At 53.2% G+C, this 10,648-nt stretch overlaps 4 protein-coding genes across 4 annotated transcripts; 3 read left to right on the forward strand and 1 right to left on the reverse strand.

Moving 5' to 3' along the window:
- Positions 1–285: 285 nt before the first annotated feature.
- On the forward strand, positions 286–3,706 carry T310_8365 (ABC transporter (Adp1); the record flags this gene model as incomplete). The annotated part of the gene is made up of 3 exons (XM_013468849.1): positions 286–841; positions 903–3,403; positions 3,470–3,706. The coding sequence occupies 3 exons, from the start codon at positions 286–288 to the stop codon at positions 3,704–3,706; spliced, it is 3,294 nt and encodes a 1,097-aa protein (XP_013324303.1).
- An 829-nt stretch (positions 3,707–4,535) lies between these two features.
- On the forward strand, positions 4,536–5,237 carry T310_8366 (ER-derived vesicles protein ERV14; the record flags this gene model as incomplete). The annotated part of the gene is made up of 4 exons (XM_013468850.1): positions 4,536–4,636; positions 4,795–4,950; positions 5,023–5,089; positions 5,121–5,237. The coding sequence occupies 4 exons, from the start codon at positions 4,536–4,538 to the stop codon at positions 5,235–5,237; spliced, it is 441 nt and encodes a 146-aa protein (XP_013324304.1).
- Positions 5,238–6,112: 875 nt separating this feature from the next.
- T310_8367 (MRNA splicing factor (Prp17)) lies at positions 6,113–7,926 on the forward strand (the record flags this gene model as incomplete). Its single annotated transcript, XM_013468851.1, has 2 exons — positions 6,113–6,241; positions 6,307–7,926. The coding sequence occupies 2 exons, from the start codon at positions 6,113–6,115 to the stop codon at positions 7,924–7,926; spliced, it is 1,749 nt and encodes a 582-aa protein (XP_013324305.1).
- Positions 7,927–8,351: 425 nt separating this feature from the next.
- On the reverse strand, positions 8,352–10,648 carry T310_8368 (EF hand domain protein; the record flags this gene model as incomplete). Its single annotated transcript, XM_013468852.1, has 1 exon — positions 8,352–10,648. A coding segment is annotated over one exon (2,297 nt), but the record flags the coding sequence as incomplete, so codon positions are not given.

Raw genomic sequence — 10,648 nt, forward strand, 5'->3', positions numbered from 1 at the left:
CCCAGCCTCCATCCAAGCCTCACTCCCTCTGATCATTCAGTTCTCTGTCCAGATCGCTCTCCCTTCATCGCCAGCAGGTCCGGCGAATGTCTGGAGGGTTCTTGTCCGTATACCGCTTCTACTCTGGATTGTCTGATTAGTCCCTCTGTCTATGTCCCTTGAGCTCCGCATCGGTCGGCAAGCTTGAACCCGAAGCCGCTGTCGAACCGCCGGCTCCGGTGCCCCGTCTACGTCCTGCAACGGCCTTTTCTTTCCCTTCAACTATTATCCTAGATTGCGAGGACCATGGTCGAAGTCCGCAGATTCCGTTTACTTGGTCTTGTCCTGGCCCTGGGGTCCTCCCTGAGGACCGCCGCTGCACGGAACTACTCCAGTTCAGACGACCTCTTACCTCTCTACTCAGTATTCGATGATCGCCCACCAGAGTGTCCTCCGTGTTTCAACTGCCAGCTCGACGCCTTCCAATGCACGCAGTTCGCTCCCTGCAACAAGTATACCGGCAAATGTTTATGCCCACCCGGTTTTGGTGGTGATGACTGTTCCACTCCCACCTGCGGTTCCCTCGCGGACGGAGTCAACCGGGCACCACGACAGGACAAATACTGCAAGTGTAAGGATGGCTGGGATGGCATCAACTGCAATGTCTGCAGGACGGACGATGCCTGTAATGCGATGATGCCTGACGGCGAAGGAGGTGTCTGCTACACCCAGGGCCTCGTCGTCAAAGAGAACCATCAAATGTGCGATGTTACCAATAGGAAGATCTTGGATCAACTCAAGGATCGGAAGCCCCAGGTCACCTTTTCCTGCGAGGCAACCGATAAGACTTGCAACTTTCAATGTACGTTCAAGCGTGGAATCATCCCTCGTCTGTATATTACATGAGCTGACGCAATGGGCAGTTTGGGTCGACCAGGTGGAGTCGTTCTACTGCGCTCTCGATACGTGTGACTGGGGGATGGAAACCGACTATGACCACAATTCCACGCATTATAGATGCGAGAATGTCCGCTGTAAATGTATCCCGGGACGAATGCTTTGCGGCGAGGCAGGCTCGATCGATATCGGAGAGTTTTTGGAGGAGTCCATCAAGGGCCCTGCAACATTCTCGACTCTCTCCACAGTCGGTGGCAGCAGTGAAGACGGCAGCAAGTTCCAGGAACCAGCAATGAATGACCTGATCAAAAGTGTCTTTGGCGACCAGAGCATCACCTTGAACTGTTTCTCTGGGGAGTGTCTCTACAAAACCGATGTTCCCGGCTACCAGCGTCCAGTGAAGAAAATTAACACGCCGCTCATCGCTGGAGTCATCGCTGGCTGTGCTCTGTTTGTCGTGGCAGTGATTCTCGGAGTCTGGTATCTCTCCAGGCGGGCCGCCTACCGAGGTTATTCAGCTATCCGTCTCCCTGACGATTCCGACGATGAAGCCGACAAGCTTTTGACGGACCACAAACCGGCCGCCTTGCATTTCGAGAACGTATCCTATTATCTCAATGGCAAGGAGATTCTGTCGGGCATCCAAGGTGCCGCTCCTCCTGGCGAAATCACGGCCATCATGGGAGCGTCTGGTGCAGGAAAGACCACATTCCTTGACATACTGGCTCGCAAGAATAAACGTGGAGTTGTCCAGGGTGACTTTTACGTGAACGGCGAAAAGATCAGCGACAGTGATTTCAAGAGCATGGTCGGGTTTGTGGATCAGGAAGATACGATGCTTCCGACGTTGACCGTCCATGAGACGATCTTGACGAGCGCCTTGCTCAGATTGCCGAAAGATATGAGTCGCTTCGCGAAGGAGCAGAGGGTGTTTGAAGTTGAGAAGCAGCTTGGAATCTACCACATCAAGGACCAGTTGATTGGGTCCGAGGAAGGCAAGGGCCGTGGAATTTCTGGCGGAGAGAAGAGACGAGTCGGGATCGCTTGCGAGCTGGTCACCAGTCCAAGCATCCTTTTCCTGGATGAGCCCACCAGCGGGTTGGATGCTTATAATGCATTCAATGTTATCGAATGCCTGGTGACCTTGGCAAAAACGTATAATCGTACTGTGATCTTCACCATCCACCAGCCGCGCTCGAACATTGTTGCCTTGTTTGATCGCCTGATTCTGCTGGCAAAGGGCAAAACCGTTTACTCTGGTCCCTTCTCAACTTGCCAGCAGTACTTCGACCATATCGGCTATCCGTGCCCTCCCGGCTTCAACATTGCCGACTTCCTCGTGGATCTGACCATGCATGCCAGTGCTGCCCGATCACCTCTTGATGAAGAGCCTCTGGGATTGGATGTGCACACAGACCATCTGAAGACAGCGTCCAGCAGCCTGCGAGCTGTCAAGTCTATCACGAGCGCCTCGAACGCCAGCTTCGAGGATCCTCCTAAGACACCCCAAGACGGCTCAAATCGACCGAGAAGTAAACGACGACAGTCCCTGAAGCAACGTCAAGACAAGCAACTCTACACCCGGAGGAAGGCAGATGCGGAGGCTCCTCCCACACCTAAGACGGACGAAGAGGAGGCGGATGTGGCATCGGTTGACAATTCGCAACAGTGGCTACGCCTTTCGTCACGTCCGCAGAGCTCTGTTCCTCCCCAGATACCCGATGATCCTGACCATCTTCCGCCGCCGGCTTCGGGCACTACAGATCTTGATGCGCTTGTGGCTAGCTACGCGGCCTCTGACGTTGCCAGCTCTGTCCACGAGGAGATTGTTGCCGCCGTGCAGAACGCTGCAGCTGCAAATGGAACCCCGAATGCAGACGTCCTGTCTGGACAGGTGCCGTCGCACCAGGGGAAGGGCTATGCCCGGATTGGCCTGCTTCGGCAGTTCGTCATTCTCTCCCAGCGGACATGGCGCAATCTGTATCGGAACCCTATGCTCATGCTCACGCATTACGCAATATCTATCCTGCTTGCCGTGTTGTGTGGCTATCTCTTCTATGGGCTTACGGACGACATCAAGGGTTTCCAAAACCGTTTGGGTCTCTTCTTCTTCATCCTCGCTCTCTTTGGGTTCAGTACCCTGACCAGCTTGACGGTCTTTTCGTCGGAAAGATTGCTGTTTCTCCGGGAGCGGGCCAATGGGTACTACTCTCCACTGGCCTATTTTGCTGCCAAGGTCATTTTCGATATCGTGCCGCTCAGGCTGATTCCTCCCATTATCATGGGCGTGATTGTGTATCCGATGACCGGCTTGATCCCAGCGTGGCCGGAGTTTTTGAGGTTCCTTCTAATCCTGGTCCTCTTCAACCTGGCCGCCGCGGGTATCTGTCTCTTCATCGGTATCGTATTCCGGGATGGCGGTGTGGCAAACCTCATTGGCAGCCTGGTGATGCTCTTCAGCCTGTTGTTTGCCGGTCTGCTTCTCAACCACGATGCCATTCCCAAAGGGGCACTATGGTTGCAAACAGTGAGTTTCCATATCTGCTCTGTTCCTATCCTCGTGTGTGTGCCGCACAACTAACAGAAGCAACAGCTATCAATTTTCCATTACGGATTCGAGGCACTTATTGTAAACGAAGTGACCTATCTTACGCTAATCGACCACAAGTATGGTCTGGACATCGAGGTTCCCGGCGCTTCAATCTTGAGCGCCTTTGGCTTTGACACACTAGCCCTATGGTCGGATGTGATCGGGCTAGGCATTATCTCAGGAGTGTTCATCGTCATCGCATATGTTGCGATGCATTTTCTGCTGGTCGAGAAGAGGTGAAGGGGTTGACCATGCACATATATCATTGCATTTCGTCTGCATCCTACAGCATTGCTCCGTTTAGTGTGTTGTTTCTTTCGTTGGGTTTCATGTTCATAGTATGTGGGCGATTTGGTGCAATGGGAACTATACAATGATATCACTGCAGTGTGATTAAGCCAGTGGCATGAGCTTGATAGTCCAGGGATCTTTTTGTAGAAGTGGAATGCATGACAACCGGGTTTGGATGGGGTCACACCGCAGCACTTTGGCACTCTGACCGCTTTCGGACCAAAGCTCAGGGATCCCTTCCTAGACAGGCACTTTGGAGAGCTCTTCTCAACAGCTCCCAACAGATCGATCTGCCTGCTGACATTTCCGACCATCTGTCAAAAACATTTAATTTATTTCTTTGTTCCTTTTTTTCCCTTCCTTCTATTTCTCTGAATTATTTCTATCACCTCGTAGCCTCTGAGTACACGGCTTATCTATCTCCGTGTTCGGTCCGCCTGGTTCCCCACCATGTTTACTGGGAAGGCTAGCCTCGCAGCTAACTCCAACGTTGACTAGCCATCTTCGCAACTTCGACCACTCCACAAACCGCTGGCCAGCGCAGCTTCGAACCACGCTCTCTCCTTCGCCTCGTCCTCCTTCCCTATACTATACTTGTCCACTCTGTTGCTGTCCGTGGGCGCCTTTCTCCATTTCTTTCGCCCTTTCCCGCCCACTTGACTGCGATTACGGACGGGCGCGCATCCATCCAGCTCTGGACGTGTCATTTCCGGCGCCAGCTAGAGACCAGACCAACAGCTAGCACTTCTGAATCGGACCTCAACAAGCCTCTCTCACCATGTCTGGCGAAGCGTGGCTTTATCTTCTGGCGGTGTTGCTCAACGCCGTCAACCTGTTTCTGCAGGTTTTCTTCACGATCATGTACAGTGATCTAGAATGGTGAGTGCTGCAGAAGAAAAAAAATCCGCTTTCCGACTTGAAATAGCCGGCCTCAACTGTCGTGCTTGGGCGAGCATATACTGTCGCCATTCCACTGATTTTATTCCATTTGTTTCAACAATGTGATGAATAATTGCTGACTGCAATTGTAACCACAGTGACTACATCAACCCCATCGACCTCTGCAACCGCCTGAACGCCTACATTGTCCCGGAAGCCGCCGTTCACGCCTTTTTGACCTTCCTCTTCGTCATCAATGGCTACTGGCTGGCTATCATCCTTAACCTGCCACTCTTGGCTTTCAACGGAAAGAAGTACGTTCCTGCCATATGCCTCGAAAATCGTATAGTCGCGTGATGGCGATAGGACTAACATGTTCGCTTTAGGATCTTCGACAACCAGCATCTCTTGGATGCAACCGAGATCTTCCGAAAGCTTAACGTGCACAAGAAGGTTGGTTCCTCTGATGATGACACATCATTAGATCGAAGCTGACGCATATCTGCAGGAGTCGTTCATCAAGCTGGGTTTCCACCTCTTGATGTTCTTCTTCTATCTCTACAGCATGATCGTCGCCCTAATCCGCGACGAGACCCACTGACTCCGTGAAAAGACGGAGTTTGCCATGCGCCACGGTCGTCCGGGTTAGAATCAGCCATGTCTGTTTCATCCTGTCGAAAGTGTGCTATAAACGTTTAAAGACAAACAGAAGCTACCACTTTTTGGAGCAGGGGCTCGCCAAGGCCGTCCGCCTATCCTGCCTGCGTCGCCAGCAGGGCCCGTCCTGCTGGAAGCAAAATGGTAGGATGAGGTGGTCATGAATGACGATAGAAAATGGGTTCACTGCAAGTCGGGGAGGCTTGGGCGGAGGCGCTATTTCTTCTATGATTGTGATAAATGGGACCTTTTTTTTTACATTATAATTCGTGTCATCCGAGAGCTGCGAGAAGGTATTGTTGAGAGAGCTATCAAGGCACAATGCTACGTGTAAAGTTTCTATCTACCTGTTTGTCTTCTATTTTTGATATACCTCTGACGCAGTTGCTAATGAAGAGCGTACGATACTTATTTACGGTGCTTATCTGTAGTATGTCGTCTCCGATCAGCAGGTTATCTAGTTTGTAGATGAATTCCAGTATCCATCCTTCTTTTTTTTAAAAAAAATCCCTATTTTGTGAATTTCAAACACCCTGCAGAGACTGACCAACCTGAAAGTACGTGTCCTCGAGGTGTTATCCTGTGGCTTTCCCCGTAATAATAATGCAGGCGTGGCTGATATATTAGTTGCGTTACGGGTCGGAGTGGCTAACCGGAAAATTCAACATCGGATTATCAGTCTATCAACTAACTCCGTCGCCTCGCCAGTCGCCAGTTCAATGATCGTAATAATACCCCACGAATACCCCACGTCGATATCGGATTTCCCCTTTCTTTGCTTTTTATTTTTCTCTTCTTTTCTTTCTATGTCTGCCCATCATGGCTTCGCTCGTGGGTACAAATTATGACTCCTCGAGCGACGATGAGGCGAAAAAGCCTGCACCTACTACGACTTCTTCGTCCACAGCCACGACGAAGATCGATGCGGCGCCAGATGTCATCGTAGAGGTTTGGTCTCCAGTCCCCGCAAAAGTTGATGAAGGTTACGATGGTATCTAACAATGCATCTACAGGACCCGTCCCGAATGCAGCTTCTGGCTAACACCAACGGCAACGCTCTCACGTACAACGCGACCTACGATGACCTGTCGCGCCCTGCCCTGGGGCCCGCCAATCCTTTCAAACCGGCCGGCGTTGGCAACGGACTGAAACGCAAGAATGTGCCCACGGGGTACGCCGAAGAGGCTGCCATCAGCGACGCGACGTTCACCGCGCAACACCGCACCTTCCAGAGCCTGGGGTATACCCGTGACCCGAGCCGACCGGAGGCGTTCGTCGGGAATCTGGAAAACGCAGCAAAACATGGTGGCCGCGATGTCATCCAGATGAAACCCTCAAAAGAGGAGACGGCCGAGATCCGGCGGAAGAGACAGAAGAAAGGCGATCCCGGCGTCTTGGAAGGCGAAAACGCCTACAAAGGTCCCTGGGCGAAGTACGAAGACGACGACCAGATGTGGGAGGAAGAGGCGGCGCTTGTGGGTCAGGAGCTTGCCAGCGACGAAGAATATGTCGAGGAGGAAGAGGTCGCGCCTGCGAACATGCCGGCCATGAGCAAGGAGGCGACCGACTACCAGGAGGATCTGTCGCAGACCGAGACGACCGAGTTCCACGGCTCGGAGCAGTTCGACTACCTGGGGCGGACATACATGCATGTGCCACAGGATCTGGGTATCGATCTGAAGAAGGAGGTCGGCAGCATCAGGAACTACGTGCCCAAGAAGCTGATCCACACGTACAAATCACATACGAAGGGTATCACGTCGTTGCGCTTCTTCCCGCAATCGGGCCACCTGCTACTGTCGTCCGCCGCCGACGGAAAAGCGAAGATCTGGGACGTCTACCACCAGCGGGAGCTGCTCCGGACCTTCTCGGGCCATACCAAGGCTATCACCGACACGACCTTCCACCCGACTGGCAAGACGTTCCTCACGGCGTCGTACGACCGACAGATCAAGCTGTGGGACACCGAATACGGGAAATGCCTGGGACGGTTCTCGACGGGCAAGACGCCGCACGTTGTCCGCTTCAACCCAGACCCCGAGCACTGGCACGAATTCCTGGCCGGTATGTCGGACAAGAAGATCGTCCAGTTCGACACGCGAACGGGCGAGCTCACGCAGGAGTACGACCACCACCTGGCGGCAATCAACACGATCACCTTCGTCGACAACAACCGACGCTTCATCTCCACGTCAGACGACAAGTCGCTGCGCGCGTGGGAGTACAACATCCCCGTACCGATCAAATTCATCGCCGAGCCGTACATGTACGCCCTTGTGCGGGCCGCACCACACCCGAACGGGAAATATGTCGCATTCCAATCGGGCGACAACCAGATCGTCGTCTACGCCGCGACAGACAAGTTCCGCCAACACCGCAAGAAGTCCTTCCGGGGCCACAACAACGCCGGCTACGCCATCGACGTCGTCATCTCCCCGGACGGACAGTTCGTCGCCTCCGGAGACACGGGCGGCTACGTCTGTTTCTGGGACTGGAAGACGGGCAAAATGTACCATAAGATGCAGGCTGGCGGGAAAGAGGGCGCGGCTGTCACTTGTCTCGATTGGCATCCGCAGGAAACGAGTAAAGTGGCAACGGGTGGATTGGATGGTGTGATTAGGTATTGGGATTAAAAGTTTTTTTTTTTCTCTTTCGTTCAATTTCTCTTTCCCTTTTTAAATTATGCTACATTCGGTATGTATGTAATGTACAGTACAGTAGGCGATAATGACAGGAAGGAAGGAAGAAATAAAGAAAAGGGAAGAATTTTTCTTTCTAGCTCCTGAATTTTTTTTTAATCGTTCTATGAACAGTACACCACAATAACTATAGTACATACATACATTTTTCTGTATCCATCCATTCACCCATCCATCATCTCCAGATGATTCTAGATGTTAGATGCGAGATGCTAGATGTTAGGAGCTGTGTGTGTAAATCAAAGAAAAAGAAAATTTATGTATGTATGTATTGTATGGCAATAATAACCACCACCGCTTTTCTATCCCTTTGTCCAATCCAGTCCAACGCCATCAGAACCAAATGTCGATAGTGGCCGCTAAAAACTGGCCATTTCGATCCAGCTGCTTATAAACCCCAATCGTCGGCCCCGGTCCGTGTTCATCCTCTGCCGGAACTCCTCGAAGTTCAGCTTGGCTCCGCCGCCGCGCTCCTTGGCTTCGCGCTCGACTTGGTTCAGAAATGCCCAGCGAGACAGCGTCTGCGGAGAGGGCGGTCGGGGTGGTGTCCCCTGCTGCGGCGGCAGGGTTGGAGACACCTGCGCTTGACGAGAAGGAGAGGCCGGTTTGAGGGTGGGAGAGAATTTGGGCGCGGTGGCTTCTGCTTCTGGAGACGATGAATCTACGGACCGTGGCGCCGGGAATGAGGTCGAGCCGTTTGGCTGGAGTAGCCGCGACGGTTCTGACGGTTGTGAAGGATCCTGCCGAGACTGAGGTCGAGTCCGTCTGCGACTGGACGTTGGCGTGTCGACCGCTGCAGGACTCTCGTCTGCCTCGTCAGGACGGTTCTGTGGGAGAGTGGGGTCGACCTCTTCGGTCACTGTCGTCGTGGGAATATCGGCTGGAGGAGGAGGGAAAGGCTCGATACCACAATTCTCGGGGCGGTTCTGAGGGAGAGTGGGATCGGTTAAATTGTCACCATCATGATGGTCAGGCTGTTGGTCAGCAGCAGATGGAGTGCGGACCGGCTCAGGCTGGACCAGCTCTGTGCTGTCTTGCACGATTGAATACCCTGACTCTGCTAACAGCTCCTCGAGAGACTTCGATCGAATGTCAGATGTGCTATCACTGCTGTTTCCAGCCTGGTTCTCCCTCGTTGGTCCATCTTGTTTAGGTCTCTTCTTCGGGTCCAACTGCTCGATCTGCTCGATTTCTCGAGCCCATCTCTTCCGTTCCGCTCGAGTGCGATATGCTTCCATCAATAGATCTTCTTTTGGTTTGAAGAGAATATCCAGTAGCTCATTGAGTCCTTGCTGTGTGACTTGGTAGAGAATCTCCTTTCCCACGTCTTTTTCGACTTCGGGGACCTCGAAGCCGCCCCATCGCTCGCCCACCGGGATGCTGCGCGACGACGTCGATGGGTTGGACCTCACATCGCAATCATCCGTCACGTCATCCTGGAAGCGAACTTTGGATGATGACCGGGAGCGAGAAGGAGGATGGGATTCGGACTCCAGGCGATCACCATGATGATGTTGAAGATGCCCTTCAACTGCGTCGTCGCCGTCGCTGAAATCGTAAAAGTCTGATTCCTCTTGGTAGCCTTCTGGCGGCGTGGCACCATCCTCTTCGTCGATATAGAATCGTCTCCGCTGCCAACGTTCCCGGATGCCCTCTCTTCGCGCCTCTTCAACTCGTCTCCGGTCCTCATCGTGCATGCGACGGTATACTGCATCTTCAATTCGAGCCCGATCTGCGCGGTTGGTGACCTCCTGCAGAGGCACATAAGCTCCTAGGGCATTCACGATATCTTCCTCGAGGACATGCTCTGCTGGCGGCCAGTGGTCACTACCGGCAGAGTCGGACCCGTCTTCATCATCGTCATCGTCTTCTTCGTCATCATCATCTTCTTCCTCTTCCTCTTCCTCTTCGTCTTCCTCTTCCTCTTCGTCTTCCTCCTCCTCGTCGTCGTCCTCCTCTTCGTCTTCATCCTCGTCTTCGACCTCTTCCTCGTCATCCTCCCTTCCGTCGGGATGATTCTCGTCGTTTTCACTCTCAGCGCCGTTGTTGCTAGCTGCCGCTGGTGGCGGTGGAGGAGGAGGCGAGGGCTGAGAGGGAGCCGTGTTATTTGAACGCACGGTAGACGGAAACACCGGACGCACACGACCAAACCGTTCACGGACGGCAGCATCACCTATGACGTCGTTTGGATCACCGGTGTCGGTGCCATCAGGCCGGAGTACACCCCCATTGTCGACGATTTCCATGTCGCCTTCGAGGTTCGTCCGTTTGCCCTCTCCAGTTCTGGATGCTTCTCCAGATGGGATGTTCCCCGGAAAGGCGGAGCTGATGGGCTGGCTTCCGAGAATGACATCGCGCGCGCCGCCCTCTAAGAAGTCATCTTCCATGCCAGCGACCATGTCCCGGGTCAATTCTCGGCTGAGGGCGTAGTAAGCTCGGAACATTCGAAGGAAATCTTTCCGCTCCACGTATCCATCGCCGTCGATGTCATAGCCCCGGAAGATGCGGCGCATCCGTTCATCGACGCTTTTGTTGTTGAAGCTGGCTAGACCTTTCAGGAACTCCTCGAATCCGATCAGATTGTCCCCATTCGTGTCGTAGAAAGCAAACATGCGGTCGTAAATCAGGCTCGGAGGAGGGGGGCGGATTGACGTGT

This window comes from Rasamsonia emersonii (genome assembly GCF_000968595.1).
Source record: "Rasamsonia emersonii CBS 393.64 chromosome Unknown ctg1118621760726, whole genome shotgun sequence".
Classification (NCBI taxonomy): Eukaryota; Fungi; Ascomycota; class Eurotiomycetes; order Eurotiales; family Trichocomaceae; genus Rasamsonia; species Rasamsonia emersonii.